Source organism: Bubalus bubalis, chromosome 17 (assembly GCF_019923935.1).
Source record: "Bubalus bubalis isolate 160015118507 breed Murrah chromosome 17, NDDB_SH_1, whole genome shotgun sequence".
Classification (NCBI taxonomy): domain Eukaryota; kingdom Metazoa; phylum Chordata; class Mammalia; order Artiodactyla; family Bovidae; genus Bubalus; species Bubalus bubalis.
Genome location: NC_059173.1, coordinates 3192834 through 3214285, shown reverse-complemented (window position 1 = coordinate 3214285; position 21452 = coordinate 3192834). Strand labels below are relative to the sequence as shown.

Genomic DNA, 21452 nt, shown 5'->3' with positions numbered 1-21452 from the left:
GTCAGTTTAGGTGATGCTTAAAGGATGGAGCTAGAAAAGACCATCCAGTTGCAAAATGTCCCTGAAAACATGAAGTTGAAAGTACAAGTCTTCAGGTTAAGCCACTGGGTTATCCACCCCAGAAGGTGGCTTTATTATATTGGATTCAGCTTTAATTTGAAATATCATCCAGTATTTTATATTATGAGACCATAAGGAAGCTGGGAAGGAATGCACGGGTTGAAAATGTGTACACATTTCTTTAATGTTTAGCACGAAGGTGTTGCAAAGAGCCTCCAAGAGGACTGGCAGTATGTTTTGGAGGAGACACGGCACGTCAGTGTTCTTAGCAAGGTCTTGTTCAGTTGCTAAGTCATGTCCTACACGTTGGGACCCTATGGACTTCAGCACACCAGGCTCCTCTGTCCTCCACTGTCTCCCTGAGTTTGCACAGACTCATGTCCATTGAGTTGGTGATGCTGTCTAACCATCTCATCCTCTCCTGCTCCCTTCCCTTGTTGCCTTCAACTTTCCTAGCACCAGGATCTTTTCTAGCGGGTCGGCTCTTCATATCAGGTAGCCAGCTTCAGCTGGATTTTCAGCTTCAGTTACAGTCCTTCAAATGAATATTCAGGGATGATTTCCTTTAGGATTGACTGGTTTGATCTCCTTGCAGTCCATGGGACTCTCAAGAGTCTTCTCCAGCACCACAATTTGAAAGCATCAATTATTTGATGCTCAGCCTTCTTTACGGTCTGACACTGACATCCGTACATGACTATGGGAAAAGCCATAGCTTTGACCATACAGACCTTTGTGGGCAAAGTGATGTCTGCTTTTTAATATGTTGTCTAGGTTTGTCATAGCTTTCCTTGCAAGGAGAAGGCATCTTTTAGTGAGGTGTAGTCACACAAATTATAATTTCCCCACACAACCCGCTCCTCCTCCTGACCTTCCTTTCTTTGAATAGCTGGAAACCCGAGTCATGCTGCTTCCTGCCGCCCTCACCCTACATCAGATGGAACAGCCAAGCCCTGCCTGTCTCCTTCCCCGCGTCCACCCCTCCTCCCCATCGCTGGTGCCGCGTCGTGGCTCAGGTCTGCCTTCTGCTGAGCTGGTGTCCCAGCCTCTAGCTTCTGCCCTGGACGGGGGCCCTGGTGTGGCGCCACCTGCCCGCCCCAAGGGCCCTATATTTCCCTGTCCTCTCCAGGAATCTCTTTCAACAGTCCCATCCCCTGTGTTAGCAGTCACCTACTGTGGGTTTCTCACATTTGAAATATCCATAATGGCCCCAGACCGACCTAAGGACCACATCTTTCTCCTTTGGGAGTTTATAGAGTTGCTGTGTGGGCACCTCTGCAGACAGCTTTGTGCCAAAGGGACACTGTGGCCAAGTCTGGCATCTTCCTTTTTTTTTTTAATTAAAAAAATCTTTTGGCAGGGGAGGCTGCGTGTGTCATGTGGGATCTTAGTTCCCCAACCAGGGATCGAACCTGGGCTCCCTGCACTGGGAGCACAGCATTCTAACCACTGGACAACCAGGGACGTCTCATCTCAGGCACTTTTCTGACTAGACCTTCCCCAAGGCCCTTCTTGGATTTGTCAGGCTTGGGTTTGCCTGACTTGGGTTTGCCCAGGACGAGGATACACTCGCCACATGGACCTCCTTCCTCTACAGGACCTTCCCTTTTACACCTTTGGTGAGATGTCTGGTGTGAGTTCTTCAGCTGCTGCAAAGCCTTGTACCTTCTTCAGGGAGGGTCTGTTAATCCAAGATCAGAGCCAGCACACAACCTGGAACATGGTGACAGCGAACATACCGCAGCTTTGGTTGTATCACTTACTGAGGGCCGACAATGTACAGGCAGCGTGGGAGACAAGCACGCGTGCATCGTGGAACCACTGGGTGGAGGAGGAGGGGCCCAGTCTCCAGTTTCAGCAGTAATTAAGTTCCTGGCCAGCCTCTGCATCCGTCCTGGCCAGTCAGTGAGAGGCCAGCGGGTTCAGACAAAGTGCTGTGGGGCTTCCCAGGGGGCTGGCTACTCAAGCCTGTGGTTTTCACACCTCCTGTAGTCTTCTGGGATGCAGTTGGCAAAAGATGTCAATAAAGAAAGACAGGCTTGTGAAAAGGATGTGAGGTTCCTTAAACCAAGATCAATATCTGTTTATCCCAGGAGGGAACAAAATATGGAGGAAATGGGCCTGTTTCCTGGACAATGACTCTGGATGGTGACATGCGGAGAGGAGATGATGAGCGATGCCCTGAACTAAAATTGATATTGGCAGCTTAATGTGTGTTGAGTCACACACCAGGTGTCCCCACACGGATGTGGCTTTAAGAGGTTCCCTTGGTAATTGCACACACAAAGCAAACTGTCAGCGAGTCTCAGGGTCACGCTGGGCACTGTGTGCTTTTCTTCTTTTACGAGCGACTCTTTTCCCTCGTGTTTCCGCTTTTAAAAGTTCTCAGAGTTCCGATCACTTAGCTTCACCCCTCTTGGCCACTTGTCACATGTTCAGCCACAGCTCTGTGCGTCGGATGCCAGTTTAATGACCTTGATGCACACCTTTTGATCTGCGTTGCTGGGCCATTGCCTAAACCAAAAAGAGGGCAGATGGCCTTGCTGAGCTGGCTCGGAGCCGGGCTGTGTTGTCCTCTGAAGCGGCAGTAGGTGTTGTCTCCCTAAATATAACTTACAGTTTGTGGCTTCCCTGGACTCAGCGCTCACTGCCCTTCCCAGTCAGCTCCCTCCACCCTCCTTCCTCTGTCTTCAAGTCTTCTTCTGCCCAGCCGACCTTATTCTCCTTCTGCCAGCCACATGCCTTTCACTCTTCCCTTCAGATCCCTGTACCTACCACCTCCCAGCAAGAGCAACCCTCCCCACTGCTGCAGGTAGCCTAGCCAGGCAGCCGAATTCCAGGTCATCGCAGCCTGAACCTGCCTGGATCCCCCTGCGATGAGTGGGGCTGGCAGAACTATTGTTCCTCTGACGGCCCTTTTGTGTGGTATCATTTGGCTGTGTACTCCTGTTAGCTGGCTGTTGGCCCGTCTCCTCCCCGCCAGAGCATGGGGCTGTGTCTTCTCTCTATGGTGTCTGCTGGGGTGCTGGGCATAGTGTCTTGTAGATTCCCAAATGCCAGTGAAAAATATATATATATTTTTTTTTTCACAGAAGCTACATATGGCCCAGCTTCTCAGCTCCTATTCAGAGGCTTATCCTAAGACAAGGATATGTGATGAATTTGAGAGCTCATTGTATTCATTTACATTTAAAACTCTTTGTTATAGAGAATTTAAAACATCTGTAAGAGTAGACAAGAGTAAAATGGACCTGCATTCACCCATTTCTCTAGTTTCAACAATTATTAACTTCCCGGCCAATCTTATTTCATCTGAGTGCCCTTATCCCACATCATTTTGAAGTGAACTTCAAATATCATACATCACCTGTAAATATTTAAGTATCTTTAAGGGATAAGGATTTTTAAAAAACATATCCACAGCACCATTGTTACAATTAAAATTAGCAATAATTCCTTATTATCATCAAATATCAAGTCAGTGTTCAAAGTTTCAGTGGTCTCAAATGCCATAAAGTTTTTTTCCTAAGTGTTTTTTTGATACATTTGTTTGTATCGGGACCTAAATAAGGTCTGCCTATAGAATGTCTGTGGGACTTCCCTGGTGGTCCAGTGGTTAAGAATCTGCCTTCCAATGCAGGGGATGTGGGTTTGATCCCTGTTCGGGGAACTAAGATCCCACAAGCCACTGGGAAACTGAGCCCATGTGCTCTGAGGCCCGCTCACCAGAACTAGAGAGAACCCTGCACGCCACAGCGAGTATCCAGAGCGCTGTAACTAAGACCTGATGCTGCCAAATATATTAATCAATTTCTTAAAAGTTAGAAAAAAAGGATGTCTCTCTAGTTTTGCTGGTTGCCTCCTCTTGGTGTAGGTTAACATGTTCCTGTGTCCTCTGTGGTTCTCTAGCTTGGCGGATGGAGCTGGAAACTTGATCAGGTGGTGACGTGTTCATCAGGAGCTCGTGATGTCTGGTGACTTCTTGGTCTTTGACGTTAGCGGGTGGTAGCAGTCAGTCTTAGATTAGCCTAATTCTATCATTCTTCCTCACTTATTCGCAGGAATGCTTCTATAAAGAGAAATTTACCCTCATCTACTTGGGTTACTCAAGGATACAGTTCACACAGGAAAGGCAGACTAAATGCCGTGTCCACCTGCTGCCGCGTAGTCCTTACTGATACTCATCTCATCCGGCCTTCTCTTTGCCTAGTGCAGCCTCTTTGGTTGGTTCCGGAGTCCTCTGGAAAGGACCCTGATGGTGCTGATAGCGTCCTGTGTCTGGCTTGGAAAGATGTTCCAGGCTCTTCTTGCACTTGTCTTGGCTCAGCCCTGGAGTCAGCCATTTCTGACTATACTCCAACGGGGAGGCTGGCAGGTGCTGGGATGAGTCATGTGAAAACAGGAAACGGCCTCGACACCAGCCTGCTTTGACTTGCAGGAATCTTTAAAAGGAACGGAGGCAGAGGTACAAACCTCAATGTTCTGTTTGCCCGATGTCTTCGTGAGCTGGGCAGAGGCTGTTCTAGCTGTATTTCAGGTTTTTGAGTCATCAAGGAAATCTTCAACACATGACACAAAAATTGTGATGGAGACAGTACCCTGTATTTTTACCCAGTTCTATCTTAGATTCCACTAATGACTGTATTTGAACAGTGACTAGTGGTGTATAGGGCTTCCCTGTGGCTCAGCTGGTAAAGAATCTGCCTGCAACGTGGGAGACCTAGGTTCGATCCCTGGGTTGGGAAGATCCCCTGGAGAAGGGAAAGGCTACCCACTCCAGTATTTTGGCCTGGAGAATTCCATGGACTGTATAGTCCGTGGGGTCGCAGAGAGTTGGGCACGCCTGAGCGGCTGTCACTGGCGGCGTGTACAGTGCTTATGCACGTGTCAGCCCATTTGATGACAAACCCGGGGGGAAAGGTTGTCCTGTGTCCTGCTAACAACTGACAAAGCCAGGCTTTGTTGCACTGCGTTGGTGTCGCTTGGTGGGTGGCTGAGCTAAGATCTGAACCCCACACTTTCTGGAATGCCACCACCGGAGCCTGTCCTCTTAGTGTTAGAAGCTGTGTCCCCCACCCAAACAAGCCGTCCCTCCAGATTCCCCTGGTGTAGATACTTCTGGGCCCCACTTGGGAGACCTGCGGGTGGGCAGCCTCCCCCATGAAGAGATGGTCGGGGTCCTTTGTCCCCTCTCGGTTCCCACCAGTTCCCTTCATTCAGGAGATACCCTGCCTCGCCCGTCTTCAGGGTCAGTCCCTGCCTGAGACCCCACAGCAGGCCCCCCCCCTGCCTTTTTTTAATCAGGATCGTTTGTCATCAGGTCTTTGCTAAACACTGAAACTGTTGGCAAGGTCAGCTGCCCACGTGCACTAGGCTTACCCGTTATCCCACTGCCACGGAACTCTGAGGCTTAAAACAACAACAATGCTTTTATTATTGCCCACAGTTTTCTGTTGGGTGGGAATTCATAAAGGGCTTGGTTGGACAGTTCTGGCTCGGGCCCTCGAGTGGGGCCACAGTCAGCTGGTGGCTGGGGTTGGGATGGCAGGTTCTGGAGCATCTAGAGGCTGGCCGAGCCTCTCTCTCAATCCAAGGGTCTCAGAGCTCCTCCTTGTGCTCTGTCCACACGGCTGGTTTGGGCTGCAGCACAGTGGCTTCAGAGCAGACAGGCTGCTTCCCTCGGGGTGGCTTCCCTCAGAGGGAACATCCCAAGAGAGCGGGGCAGACAGGCATGGACCAGACCTGATCTGGAGACTGCGTTTTCAGCAGCACTGCTTTGATCACTGGACCCAGAGTTGTCTTAGATCCTTAAACCAGTTTGAGTTCATTTTTGTGTATGGTGTAAGTTAAGGGTCCAATTTCACTTATTTGCGTGTGGATACAGTATCCAGTTTTTCCAGCACCGTTAGTTGAAGCGGGCTTCCCAGGTGGCGTGCTGGTAATGAATCCACCCTGCAAGGCAGGAGCTGCAGGAGATGCAGGCTCGATCCCTAGGTTGGAAAGATCTCCTGGAGGAGGAAATGGCAACCCACTCCAGTATTCTCACCTGGAGAATCCCATGGACAGAGGAGCCTGGCGGGCTACAGTCCGTGGGGTCACACAGAGGTGGACACGACTGAGCCTGCACATGACAGCAAATTTGTTGACGAGAACTGTCCTTTCCCCATTGAGTGGTCTCGGCACCCCTGTCGAAGATCACTTGACCACATATGTGAAGGTGGAAACCAAACCCTTTTGGAAAACGCGGTCACTCACCGAACGTGCCAGCCTGTCATCCTCATGATCCAGCTGTGGCTCTGTCCCCAGGGACCGTGGGAAGCGAAGTCCAGGAAGATGGACCTCTTTGGTCGCATCTCCATTCTCGAGACCGCTATGACCAGCTGCAGAGCCCTCTACTCACACAGAGTGTTTGCAGTAGCCTAAGAGGAGGCAGGTGGAGATCAGGAGCAGACCCTGAGGTTGCCCACAGAGGCTGCTGACAGGCGCCTGCTTTTCCACACTGGAGCCTCCTTCTCCACCTTCCCTTCCTCCTGTACCCGTGCAGCCCGTTCACCCGCAGGACCAGCCTCAGCTCTGCCTCTCCAGGGTCATCTGACCTCGTCCTCCACGGTCACACTCTGGTAACAGTGGGCTCTGACTGTCCTGACAGAGGGAGTTAGAGCTGGGTCCTCAGCTCACTTTCCTGCTGGATCAGGCAGCCCCAAAGCAGACCACCCCCAAACCCAGAGGCTTAAAGCAAGGAGGGGGTCGGGACTTCCCTGGTGGTCCAGTGGCTAAGACTTGGCATTCCCAATACAAGGGGCCTGGGTTCCATCCCTGGTCAGGGAACTAGATCCCACATGCTGCAGCTAAGACCTGGTGCAGCCAAATAAATAAAAATTAATTTTAAAAATATTAAAAAAATAAAGCAAGGGAGGCAGTTATTTTTGTTTGCGTATCTCCCCAGCTCTGCCTCAGCAAGAGACACTCTGCTCCCCTCTCTGCCCTGTGGGCTGGGGGAGCCATGCACCCACATTCCTGTCCACACCCCACTGGCCGAGTCCAAGCATGTAACCCCACCCAGTGTCGGTGGGAACTCACCCACTTCCCACTCCAGTGTGTGATCCTGCAAAGCTCTGTGGCAAAGGACGTGGGCATATAAGTGTAATTCAAGGAGGATTTTAAGAATTGGGGGTGGGGAGGAAAGCTTCAGTTTATCCCAACCTCCAACCTCCCTTTCAGCTATCACACTCTTCATTTGCAGGGTGAGCTCTGGGGTTCCTTCCAGCCCCAGCCTCCTGAGAACTTGATGGGTCAACCAATTGGAAGAAAGGGAGATGAGCTAGCAGAAATGATTTATGCCTGGCACTGAGCTTGGCACATCGAGGGGCACAGGTCTGTTGACTCAGTGGCTTGGAGGTCAGAGTCCAGGCAGCCGGGAGCTGGTGGCTGAGCTGGTAGAGGACCGAGGGATGCTTCTGCTGGGCATCCCGAGTCCTCTGGCCTCCCTGCTCCTGCACAGACCCGTGGGAGCTCTCTGGGGCTGCAGCAGCGGCATCCAGGTGCTTGTCTCCCTTTACTCCTACTGTTGATATTGGATTTGGTCTGGGGGCAGCGGAGGCCCCTGCCCTGAGCCCAGGGGAGCATGGGAATAGAGCTAATGGCGTTTCCAGGTCCCAGTCTGGGGAGACTTATGAGCAGGCTGGGTGGGGACAAGGAAGGCACTGCCCCTGAATTTTCCGCTTTTAGAAAATTAAATTATTTTGCCAGATGCAGGCACAGAGCGATTTTCTTCATCTGAGTCCCGCAGTTGTCCTAAACTTGACTTTATTTTGCCTGTCAGTTTACCGAGTCTGTGCCTCCTGGACGTGGGATTCCAACATTCTCGGCCTCTGAGCAGACTCCCGTGGTGCCTCCTCTCCCACCGGAGTCAGCTTCACGACCTGCTGTTGCCTGCAGCCCACCCGTTCCCCCTCCCACTGTGGTCCTAGTTTGTAGGCGGTGGTGTCGTGTCATCTCTGCATGTGCAGCTGCTCAAAGCCAGGACCGTAGGTCATATTTCATCTGTTTCCTCCCAGAAGGCCCATCGCACGTTAGATCAGCGTTCAGTAACTTAGCCGGCCACGCACTGCACAGACCTGCCATCAGGGCCTGGGAAGCTGGTGGGGGGAGAATGTCTAGGTAGAAAAGGAAGGTAAAGGTCATCTTGTCCAACATTTGTTTGTTCGTTGACTCTTTATTTTTCATTTATCATTTTTTATTGGCGTATAGTTGCTTTACAATGTTGTGTTCGTTTCTGCTGTACAACAAAGTGAACCAGCTCTTAAGTATGCATATATCGCCTCCCTCTTGAACTCCAACCCCCGTCCCACCCTCTAGGTCATCACAGAGCATCGAGTTGAGCTCCCTGTGCTCTACAGCAACTTCCCACTAGCTGTCTGTTTTACACTTGGTAGCCTGTATACACTGATTTCTTCCGGTAGCATTTCTGCCCCCTCAGCACCAGCCTTGAGCAAATCTCTCAGGTGACAGAGAATAAACCTTCATCTCTCAAGATAAGCTGGGCTTCCTTAGATAACTCTGTTAGAGCGTCCTTCTTCCATTGATCTGAGATGGGTTTCCAGACAGCACCTGTCCTCGCTGGGGGTGTTTCTCTGCCCTGCAATGGCTGGACTTACCCTGCCCGTGTGGCCCCACTGTTCATCCTCAGAGAGACTGACTTAGCATCCTGTGTTTTCTCTATTGTTCCACGACAGTTGCACAACCTTCAGTGGCAGAAAACAATAATGAGCACCTCACTGTTTCCGTGGGTCAGGAGTTCATGAGCAGGCGGCTAGCTGGAGGAGCTGTGGCTGGGGATGGTCTCATGAGGGCGACACTCACCTGAAGGCTTGACCAGGGCTGGAGGATGCACTTCCAAGGCCACTCCCTCCACCCGCCGGGGCCAAGTGGCCCTGGCCGTGGACAGGAGGCCTCCGCTCCTAGCTCCGTGGGCCTGTCCGAAGTGTCCTCACAGCATGGCTGCTGGCCTTCCCCGGGGGGCGTGATCCCGGAGTGAGCACGCAGGAAGAAGCACTTGGTAAGCTCTTTCGCAAGTGACGGGGATGTTCTGAATGGAAGAGTTTTGCGAGCAGCGAATGCTTAACGAGTGAGAGCCTCCTGTGTAACCCCACACTCCTGTTTAACTGGTCCAGTCAAGGAGAGCGGGCTGGATTTGCCAGAGGATGAAGAAACATACCTGAGGTCTCTCTCGGGGGTAGCCACGCTGTGGACTATCCTTCTGGAGCTGAAGAACTGTGTCGTGGGGAGACCCCTCTTTGCTGACAGTACCCTTCCCTCGCTCAGTCCAGATGCTGGGGGAGGGACAGAAGGCCACGTGCTCTTTTCTTTTTTTCTTTGAATCTTTATTGATTTGGCCATTCCAGGTCTTCGTTGTGGCACACGGGATCTTTTGTCTTCATTGCGGCACGTGGGGTCTTTAGCTGAGACATTTGAACTCTTAGTTGTGGCCTGTGGGAAGGATCTAGTTCCCTGACCAAGGATCAGACCCAGGCCCTCTGCATTGGGAGTGTGAGGTCTTAGCTACTGGACCGCCCAGGGAGTCCCAGAAGGCCACACACCCTTGCTGGATGCTGTGGGGGCCCAGGAGAGAGAGACTCTCCCACAGAGACCCTAACTGCACCTGTCTTACTCACCGACCAGACCCCGGGGCCTGGCCTGCCATGTTGACTGAAGGAAAGAATGAATGTGCACGGGGGTGAAGGTGGTTTTGAACTCAGCCTCTGTTTGGGAGTCCATGACGATGGTGTGGGAACTTTGGTTTTGCAGGCTGCTGTCATGGCTTGACAGGAATTGAGCTGCTGTTTCTGCTTCCATCGAAGCTGGGTAGGAGTCAACTTTTATGTAAGATTATTTCATGTAATATTAATGTCAGTGCCTATAATACCAGAGGCCGTGAAGGGAAGAAGTAGAATTCTTGAATAAATTACATGTTTCACCATCAGTAAACTCATAATCTACATTTAAATTTGTAATTGTCCTTTGTTGTTGTCGTTGAGTTGCTCAGTCACGTCCGACTTGTGACCCCATAGACTGCAGCACGCCAGGCTTCCCTGTCCTTCACTATCCCCTGGAGTTTGCTCAGACTTACGACCATTGAGTCGGTGATGCCATCCAATCAACTCATCCTTTCACCCCCTTCTCCTGCCCTCAGTCTTTCCCAGCATCAGGGTCTTTTCCAATGAGTCCGCTCTTCGAATCAGGTGGCCAAAGTATTGGAGCTTCAGCTTCATCATCAGTCCTTCAGTGAATATTCAGGACTGATTTCCTTTAGGATGGACTGGTTTGATCTCTTTGCTGTCCAAGGGACTCTCAAGAGTCTTCTTCAACATCACAGTTCAAAAGCATCAATTCTTCAGCACTTAGCCCTCTTTAAGGTCCAACTCTCACATCCATACGTGACTCCTGGAAAAACCACAGCTTTGATGATACGGACCTTTGTTGGCAAAATGGTACCTCTGCTTTTTAATACGCTGTTAAGATTTGTCATAGTGTGTTAAATTCTGATTTCTTCTTAAGTGACATTTTAATCTTCCCCTTGTCTTGGTAACTGATTTTCTTTTTTAGAGCTTCATTTGCTTGATGTGGGCTTCCCTTGTGGCTCAGCTGATAAAGAATCTGCCTGCAATGTTGGAGACCTGGGTTTGATCCCTGAGTTGGGAAGATCCCCTGGAGAAGGGAACGGCTACCCACTCCAGTATTCTGGCCTGGGGAATTCCCTGGACTGTACAGTCCATGGGATTGCAAAGAGTCGGACACGACTTTCACTTTCCCTTGCTTGATGTGGCATTTGGGGAGGGGGGTATGTTAGTGCTGCTGAATTTTTAAGCTCAGAGATCGCTTGTTAAAGGAAGAATCTAGGATGCTGTAGATCGTGACTGCAGCTACATGGATTGTGTGATGATTTAAAAAATTAAATCTGTTCAAGTACCCTGAATTGTTCTGTGTAGGCTCATGACTGAGCTCAAAATAGATCCTGTCCTGTGCCCTAGGGAGCCATCATCTCGTTCTGGAGACACTTGCGCACGCAGCCCATTCCTGGGCTGGCTCACAGGGACCCGTCCCCGGAGGCCTTCAGCGCCGCTGTTGGCCATCGGCATACACAGGAGGGACAAACTTAAAATGTGACAGATTTTAAATGGATTTTATTTACTATGGAAATTTTCAAACACATAAAAGTAGCTGATAGCCCATCACCTAGTGTCAGCGAGTCTCACCATAAGGCCTCCCTGCCCTCCCCTGATTTGAAGTCAGTCCCGTGGAGACTTCCCTGGTAGTCCAGTGGGTGGGACCTGGCCTTCCAGCACAGGGACTGTGGGTTCGATCCCTGGCGGGGGAGCTAAGATCACTCATGCCTCACTGCCCCCAAACCAGAACATAAAGCACAGAAGCAGTATTGTAACAAATTCAATAAAGACTTTTAAAAATGGTCCACATTAAAACATTTTTTTAAAATTTGAAGTAACTCCCAGACATCTTTTACTTAATGCCAAGAATTACGTTAAAAAATAATTTTAATAATAGTGAATATTTGTAAATATTATGTATCTCTTTAGAGATGAAGGTTTCTTAAAAATTCATCTAAATGGCATTAAAATGCCTAAAAATTTAACAATAATTCCTTAATATTATCAAATATCCAGTAAATATTAAAATTTCCCCATTGATTTTTTTAAAAATTAAAAATGTGTAGGCACTCAATGGATATTTATTGAATGAAAATTTCTTTAAATTCAATGGTTCTTTATAATTTTCACAAGGTTCACACACATGATTTTATATAATCCTATAATAAATTTTCCCCATTGATTACAAATTTTTTTTTACAGTTTCCAGAAATCCAAATAGAGTCCATTCAGTATAACTGTTGCTACTTCTCAGATTTTTTAAAATAAACTTTTTGTTTTGAAATAATTTCAAAATTACAAGAATAGTACCAAGAATGCCCACCCCTCAAATCCCTCAATTATTTTTCTTAATATTTATATTCATTTATTTGGCTGCCCCTAGTCCCAGCAGCAACCATGCTTCAGATGGTAAAGAATCCACCTGCAGTGTGGGAGACTCAGGTTGGATCCCTGGGTTGGGAAGATCCCCTGGAGAAGGGAATGGCAACCCACTCCAGGGAGGGGCTCATGGAGAGAGGAACCCGGCGGGGCCGCAGTCCGTGGGGTGATAAAGAGTCGGGCCTGACTGGGCAGGTAGCACTTTCACTTTCAGTCCCAGGAGCACACAGGACCTTTGATCTTAGTTATGGCATCAGGGCTCCAGCTCCCTGAGCAGGGATCAAACCCGGGCCCCCTGCATTGGGAGCACAGCATCCCAGCCCCTGGACCACCAGGGAAGTCCCTCCCCAAACTGTTAATATACTACATCTATTTTATCATTCTCTAGAAGGAAATGGCAGTATTCTTGTCACACCAGTATTCTTGCCTGGAAAATCCCATGGACAGAGGAGACTGGTGGGTTACAGCCCATAGGGTCACAGAGTTGGACACGACTGAAGCAACTTAGCACAGCAATATATTTGTATTCTTTTTTTTTTTTTAACTCTTTAAGAACAACTATCAGACATGAGGCCTGTGATCATGTAACACATCAGTGTGCATTCCTTAGGCCAGAACATTCTCTGCAGAGTGTAACCACTGATACAGTGCTCCCATCCAACCTGTGGACCCCATCTGTATTTTGCCAGTTGTCCCAATCATGTCCCTTCAAGAAGATCCACTCCCGGACCATAGATTGCATTTGGTTGTCCTGTCTTGTCACTTTAGTTTCAGTCTGGAACAGTTTTCCATTTTCCCTTGTCTTTGGTGGCCTGAGAGTTTTTGATAAATTCAGGCCGGTTACTTTGTAGAATATGCCTCAGTATGGGATTGCCTGGAGTTCCCTTATGTTTAGAAGCAGTCCTGCATTTGCGCAGGAACACCATAGGACGCATGCTTGTCTTTCACAGTGCTCCATATCAGGAGGCACACCGTGGTTTTTTTTGTTTCTTTCTGGCATGTGGGATCTTAGTTCCTCAACGAGGAATCAAACCCAGACCCCCTGCATGGGAAGCTCAGAATCTTAACTGCTGGACTACCAGGGAAGTCCCAGGAGGCACGCCGTGTTGATTTGTCCTACTGCTAACAAATGTGGCTTCCATCATTTCGTTAAGATGGTGTTTGCCAGGTTTTTCCAACTGTGAAGTTACTTTTATAATATTAATTTAATGACTGATTAGAAAATATTTTTATGGGGAGACACCTTGAGGCTCTGTAAAACTGTTCCTCACCTAGCATCCCCACTGGTGTTTAACACCCTTTGGCGATTCTTGCTTGAATCAGTTATAACTTTGATGGTTGCTCTTTAAAAAGAGCTTTTCCCTATTCACTTATTTATGTCAGAGTGAACTCATGGATTTCTAGCTTATCCAATGGGTTAATGTCTATCATTATCATTTACTTTGATGCTCAAGTTGTCCTGGATTTGGGTAAGACGAATCTTTTTATCTTACCTATTATTTATTTATTTTTAAAAATATGTGTTCATTTATTTGACTGCGTTGGGTCTTAGCTACAGCACCTGGGATCTTTATTGCATCATGGGGGACCTTTCCTGGTGGCACACAGACTCTCCCGTTGTGGCACCCAGGCTTAGTTGCCCTGAGACATGTGGGATCTTAGTTTCCTGACCACGGATGGAACCCATGTCCCATGCATTGCAAGGTGGATTCTCAACCACTGGACCACCAGGGATGTCCTAGCTTTTGTCTTTCTATATGTCTGGGTTGAAACTTGCTGCCTGTCCTTTTTTTTTTTTTCCTTGCCCATAGACATTTTTTTGTGAAAATCCCCCAGAAAGCATAGTCCAAGGCAAGAAATGTTAAAGCGTCAACACTTTGAGAGGTGTGATCACAGGGCAGTGAAGCAGAATTGGGAAGTGGAAGGACAGAAGCGATGATGCAGTGCGCTTCCTTTGCTGGATGTCGCTTCACCTTGACCGGCAGAGACACAGTGGGCCTGGCGCACAGACTCCTCCAGAATATATGTGAGGAGAAAACGTGCCGCCGAGCAGTCCACAGAGGCACAAGGGGAGGGAGGTTGTATCTGCCCCGTTTGCCCCCATTTCCTGATTCCTGTTGTCATTTTACGAAAGTCCATAAGCAGAGGGACAGCTGGACAAGGAGGAAGCACTGACCCAGAGACAGAGGAGGAGGCAGTCAGGGGAACTGGAGAAAATGCACAAGGTTTGTGTACAGGACGCTCCACACTTGCGCTACTCTGGTCCACTCGTGCCTCCAATGGTGTGAGCCCTCCCGCTTCTATCGGGATCAAATTGCCAACATCTGAGCAGCACCGAGAAAGCAAGAGAGTTCCAGAGAAACATCTCTTTCTGCTTTATTGACTATGCCAAAGCCTTTGACTGTGTGGGTCACAATAAACTGTGGAAAATTCTGAAAGAGATGGGAATACCAGACCACCTGACCTGCCTCTTGAGAAACCTATATGCAGGTCAGGAAGCAACAGTTAGAACTGGACGTGGAACAACAGACTGGTTCCAAATAGGAAAAGGAGTATGTCAAGGCTGCATATCATCACCCTGCTTATTTAATGTATATGCAGAGTACATCATGAGAAACACTGGACTGGAAGCAGCACAAGCTGGAATCAAGATTGCTGGGAGAAATATCAATAACCTCAGATATGCAGATGACACCACCCTTATGGCAGAAAGTGAAGAAGAACTAAAGAGCCTCTTGATGAAAGTGAAAGAGGAGAGTGAAAAAGTTGGCTTAAAGCTCAACATTCAGAAAACTAAGATCATGGCATCTGGTCCCATCACTTCATGGGAAATAGATGAGGAAACAGTGGCTGACTTTATTTTTTGGGCTCCAAAATCACTGCAGATGGTGATTGCAGCCATGAAATTAAAAGACGCTTACTCCTTGGAAGGAAAGTTATGACCAACCTAGATAGCATATTCAAAAGCAGAGACATTACTTTGTCAACAAAGGTCTGTCTAGTCGAGGCTATGGTTTTTCCAGTAGTCATGTATGGATGTGAAAGTTGGACTATAAAGAAAGCTGAGCGCCGAAGAATTGATGCTTTAGAACTGTGGTGTTGGAGAAGACTCTTGAGAGTCCTTGGACTGCAAGGAGATCCAACCAGTCCATCCTAAAGGAGATCAGTCCTGGGTGTTCATTGGAAGGACTGATGCTCCAATACTTTGGCCACCTGATGCAAAGAGCTCATTCATTTGAAAAGACCCTGATGCTGGGAAAGATTGAGGGCAGGAGGAAAAGGGGACAACAGAGGATGAGATGGTTGGATGGCATCACCGACTCGATGGACATGAGTTTGGGTAAACTTCGGGAGTTGGTGATGGACAGGGAGGCCTGACGTGCTGTGGTCCATGGGCTCGCAAAGAGTCTGACACGACTGAGTGACTGAACTGAACTGCGATAGGGGGACCACTGTCCTCCAAAGACACCTCGCCCCATTCCCTGAGAGGGAACATAGCCAGTCCGGTCAGTGACAGGGTCCTGTCCTGGTGGCCCGCTGGGGTCGCCTGGGAGACTGGTGCAAGCAGGCTGTGGAGCAGGCCCCTCTGTCTGGTGCTGCTGTGGCGGGTCCCGATGCTGTTCTCGGTGTTCATCCTCTTCCCCTGTCCGCCGCTGGCCATTCTAGGTCCTCTGCACCCTCCGCCAGCACCCAGCAGATTTCAGCTGTGCAGGGGGTTGGGTGCTTCTCACCCCCGATGTCGTTCAAGGTCAACCACACATCATCTTCTCTAAGGAATATAACCAAAGCAGGAGAGAATCAGAAACGGCAGCAGCTGTTCCAGTGAAAGAAGAATGTCTTATTGTCATTTGACTCTAGAACTGGTAGAAAAGTCGAGAGAGTAACAGGTGATGATCAGCCAGGGAAAGTAAGTGAGCGCTGAAGAGCAGCGGAATTGCCACAGGGACTCCAGCACCCGCAGGGCTACCGGCTGACCAGTTCTCTTCCTTTTCCCCACCACCTCTGTGGACAGAGCTTTGGTTTGTCGTGGGGAGGAGGACTAGTGAGTGTCTGAGGAGTGAGTTAAGTAGATCCAGTCATGGTAGTTGGAGCTCAGTTTTCAGACATTGATCACAGTTGGAAATGGCCCAGGCCTTAGTCACCTCTGCTTTTCCTTACTTTTTTTTTTTTAAGCTTTTTATTTTATATCGGAGTGTAGCCAATTAACAATGCTGTGATAGTTCAGGGGGACAGCAAAGGGACTCAGTGATACATATGCATGTTCCCCTTACTTTGGTACCGTTAGCTCCATGATCTTGTAACCAGCACAGAGTCAGTCCCTTGTCACTGGGGGTACTGGATCAGCCCAGCCATTGCCCTCATCTCCTGGGGCTAGAAGAGACCGGTGGTTTCCTTGCTCTTCAGATCTCAGTTCCCAGGTCATTCCTGGCAAGTGGTTGGGGGGCCCTCCAAGTCCACCCCCTGGGGTTCTGGGTCTGTAATCGCAGTTTTAGCAGTGGGTTCCCACCATGCTCCAACTCTGTGGTTCTGAGACTCGGTGGAAAGAGCCTGGGGTGGAGTCAGAAGTCTACGCTGCCTGGCAGGGCCCTGGCTGTCTCCCCTCTCCATTTCCCGGTGTCTGCAAGGGCTCAGAGCACAGCCAGCATGCCCTGCACGTGGCCCTGACGTGGGCCCTCCTCCCTCAGCCCCTCTCCCCACTGAGAGCACCCCCGCCAAGGCCCAGCCTCTACCAGTCAGTCCTGAGAGGCGTTATCTCCTAGCACTGGCGTCAGGGCCGCGGCCAGCTCCAAGGGTCCGAGACTCCAGGGATGGGCCTTGAGGTCTCTTCTTCAGTCTGGAACAGCAGTCCCCAACCTCTTCAGCACCAGGGACCGGTTTTGTGGAAGATAGCTTTCCCACAGACCTGGAGGCAGGGGATGTTTTTGGGGATGATTCGAGTGGGTTACATTTATGTGCACTTTATTGGCATTATTATTCCATCAGCTCCACCTCGGATCATCAGGCATTAGATCCTGGAGGTTGGGGACTCTTGGTCCAGAACCACGGAGTCTGGGAGCCTCACGCCATCCCTCCTCTCGCATCCCACAGAAATCAGGGGGAAATGGCCCACACCTGCCGTGGCACCATCAACCTGTTCACCGCACACTTCGACACGGAGGACTCTTGCGGTATCGTGCTGACCAGCGGGGGCAGGACCTACCACCTCAAGGCCGGCTCGGAGGTGGAGCGGCAGCAGTGGATCACCGCCCTGGAGCTGGCCAAGGCCAGGGCTGTCCGCATGATGAGCAACCACTCAGGTAGCCAACGCTCGGTACGGTGGGAGTGCGTGCCGTGTCACGGGTCTGGAGGCTGAGGGAGCTGAGAGCGTTGGGGGGACGGTGGTGACCGACCGGCAGACCCACCTCGCCCTGCCCACTCAGCTCCGCGTCCTCAGCAGCCGGATGGACGTTAGGTGGCAGGGGCGGCCAGCAGTTCTCGGGGTGGGGATGTTTGTGGTGGGCCGGGCTTGGTGTGCCTTTCTTGGGTCAACCCTGGTTCCTGGGCTTCAGCAGAACCTTTGGATGCTGTGGTGGGTCAGCTCCAGAGGCAGAAGGCGGGGCGGGAGACCAGGATGGTGGGCTTGTGCCTCAGGCCAGACTTTCTCTGAGGTCTGCTTGGGAGACTGAAAACCATTTAGCCAGAGCAGCTGCCTTCGCCAAGGTGGAAGGTTGGCTCAAAAGTCCTAAGCAAGACATTTTATATTTTACTTTCATGCATTAATTTTTTTAACATGTAATGTCTTTATAAGATTCGTAAGCCAACAGTTTCAAAGGCGCATGCGTTGAAGTCTGCCCTTGACTCTCTGCCCAGCTGACCACCCTGTTCTCCCACGCAGGGGCCACTGAGCTTCCGGGATCGTGTGTCTTTACGTGTGTATATTCAAATAAGTACATTTTTTTGGCTGCACCGTGCAAGCTGGGGGATCGTAATTCCCTGAGTAGAGATTGAACCCGCACCTCCTGCATTGGAAGGCAGTCTCAACCACTGGACTAAGGGGAAGTCCCGCAAATAAGTACTTATTTTTAAAAAGTGCAATCCCCCACTTCGCTGTTTTTTTTTTTTTCTGTTTAGCGATAGTAGATCTTGGGATTTTTCCCTGTGAGTGCATGAAAAGCTTCCTCCTTGTTTTTACAACACTGCAGTCTCCCTGCTCTGGGGTCCCGCCAGCACGAGCCTCTCAGTGCATGTGGCCGCCAGCACGAGCCTCTCAGTGCATGTGGAAGGCAGGTCACTGACTGTCAGTCCGACCTTCTGTTTTGGTCTCCACTAGTTGGAATGTGGGTCCCCCTCACCATGATGACTCTTTTCCCTGGGGTCCACACTCTGGTGTTTGTGTCAGCAGTGATGCTGAACTTGGCAAGGGGCTCCCCCACCAGCCGATTGTGTGCCTCCCAGCATCCTTCCAATTCAAAGATTTCTAAGTCAGTGGGATCCAGTCCGCCTGGGTTCAAACCGTGGCTCCCTTCGTGGCTGTGTGACCTTGGTCAAGGTGCTGCTTTCTGTTGCCTCGTTCTCTCCTCTGTGAAGTGGGCTTAACCATAGAACCACCCCCTTGGAGGTGCAGTGAGGGCTGACATAGTGGGTGAAATGAACCTGGCACATGGCTTGGCAAATGCTTAAGGGAAGTCAGCTGTAGTTACTGATAATAGTCACCTTGGCAGCTTAAAAATAACACAGACTCCCAGGTTGCTGGGCAGTGATAAATCTGAATGAATGAGAGCAGTGTTGGGAATGGGATGGGCAGAGGGCACCGGCATTAAAAAATCTCCCTGGATAAGATTGCCAAATTTTCGTAAATACAAATAGAGGCCCCCGAGTTTCATTTGAACTTCAAACACACAACAAATAATGTTTTAGTGTAAATGTGTCCCATACAATGATCGGGGCATACTCATACTGCAGTTTTTTTATTGTTATTCAGATGTAAAGCGTCTTTCGCCTTTCATCTGCCTGCATTTAGCTGCATCTTGGGGGGATGTGACGCTCAGCCCACTTGGGACCTTCTCAGTCAGAAACCAGAGCATGTCCTTTCACTTGACACAGGGGGGCGCTAGAAGACGGTTCATTTGCTTTCCTTGCTCCTGAATCAGTGCCTGAATGAGTTCCCGAAGCGCGAGCCGCTTGGCTGGCTTGCCACCTACCTTTCAGGATTTGTGAATCATTTTCATATCTTCAGGCCCACCTCCCAGCGGGTGCCAGGAGATTGTGAGCCGTGAAGCCACCGCCGGACACCCCTATCTCGCGCCTTGCTCCCACCGTGGGGTGGCTAATCTGGCCTCTCAGGGCTCCCTCTTTCCTGCCCTGCTCCCCCAGGCTGACTTGCCCCCACGTTGATGTCATAGCCCTATTCTGATATCACAGCCCGGCACTTGGAATTACCCCGGGCCACCCAGATTCTGCCCTTAGAGCAACCAAGGTTGGCGTTCAGGCAGGGGCTGCAAGGGGGGTGGCTGGCCGGTGGCCCTGGGGGCTGAGCCTAAAGAACATCTGGGAAGCCTGCCGTCCTAGAGCTTCAAAATGAAAATCCTCTAAAGGTAGGACCTGGAAGGCTTTCCTGCTGTCCCTGTTGGGTGTGATCCCTCCAGGTGAAAATAAATCCCTGGGGAGTGGGGAGGGGGCTGTTCGGGCTCTGGAGAGAGCCCCTGGAAAGCCTGCTGCCTCTGTGCCTCAGCTGGCACGTGGTCTGGAGAGAGAGTGGTCTCTCCTTGGTCCCCTCGGCACTCTTCTCATTCAGAAGAATGGCTTCCTGAAATGGGGGTTTCTGGCTTGTTGAGTGGGTAGGAGGTGCTGCTCCTGAGTGCTCAGAGAATGCCTGCAAGTACTGAGCCATGGCTTCAACCGTGGCCACCCCCAGAGGCTGAGCGGGGGTGGGGTGCGCTCGTCTCAGGACGAACGGAAAATACAGCCACATTCAAGCTGTTACCCCTCAGATTCCCCGGTCCCGAGAAGGAGAAGCCTCATCTGCTGGGGTGGACAGTTTTACTGAAGTCTTTCATGAGCTGATTAAGGTAGTAAAATATTGACTGGCATGGATTAAACAACAGCAACAACAATACACACGCAGACACACACACACGCGCGCACACACACACACACATACGCGCACACACACACACACACGCACACCCAGAAAAACTTCTCTGTAACTTAGGTGGGCATGAAGGCCACTGGGGTGAACATGTTAAAATTCTTAGGGGACGACCATCAAGACTCTGACGAGATGATCAGGTGGTGCTCAGAACTCCCATTTTAAATGTACACATTTCTGTTTTAAAAAAATAATTTTTTATTGATCTTGGCTGTTCCAGGCCTGAGTCGCGGTGCCTGGGGTCTTCAAGCTTCGTTGCGGCACGCGGGGTCTTTAGTTTCAGCGTGTGAACGCTTTTTTTCCCCCTAAATTTTTGATTGCCCTGAGTCTTCATTGCTGCACAGGGGCCACTCTTCACTGCAGTGCACGGGCTCCTCGTTGCGATGGCTTCCCCGGTGGCACTAGCGGTAAAAGGCCCGGGCAGTGGCACCCCACTCCAGTACTCTTGCCTGGAAAATCCCATGGATGGAGGAGCCTGGTAGGCTGCAGTCCACGGGGTCGCGAAGAATCGGCAGGACTGAGCGACTTCACTTTCACTTTTCACTTTCCTGCATTGGAGAAGGAAATGGCAACCCACTCCAGTGTTCTTGCCTGGAGAATCCCAGGGACGGGGGAGCCTGGTGGGCTGCCGTCCATTGGGTCACACAGAATCGGACACGACTGAAGCGACATAGCAGCAGCAGCAGCCAAAGCAGGAGATGTAAGAGATGGGGGCTCGATCCCTGAGTCAGGACCCCTTTTAGGAGGAAATGGCAACCCACTCCAGTATTCTTGCCTGGAAAATCCCATGGGCAAAGGAGCCTGGTGGGCTACAATCGACAGGGTTGAAAAGAGTCGGACACGACTGAAGTGACTTAGCACTCTCGCGGAGCACAGGCCCCAGTCGCAAGGGGTTCAGCAGTTGTGACCCATGGAGTCAGAGCTCGCAGGCTCTAGAGCATGGGCTCAGCAGTTGTGTCTCATGGGATGAGTTGCTCTGCCGCACATGGAATCTTCCTGGAGTGGGAATTGAACCTGTGTCCCCTGCACTGGCAGGCAGATTCTTATCCACTCACTGCACCACCAGGGAAGTCTGTGGTATGAACTCTTAATTGTGGCATGTGGGATCTAGTTCCCCAAAGGGATTGAACTGGAGCCCCCTGCACTGGGAATTTGAAGTCTTAACCTCTAGACCATCAGAGAAGCCCGAGAAACCCCATTTTTAATATGCACTCCAGGCA

General features: G+C 50.2%; 1 protein-coding gene across 2 annotated transcripts in view; it reads left to right on the top strand.

The window, feature by feature from the left end:
* The window catches only part of OSBP2 (oxysterol binding protein 2), a 124812-nt gene that overhangs the window by 8183 nt on the left and 95177 nt on the right, over window positions 1-21452 (top strand). For both annotated transcript variants that reach the window (XM_006069794.4, XM_044929935.2), the window contains exon 2: window positions 17193-17401. In XM_006069794.4, coding sequence (XP_006069856.4) covers window positions 17193-17401 — 209 coding nt within the window. The remainder of the gene's footprint in view (window positions 1-17192; window positions 17402-21452) is intronic.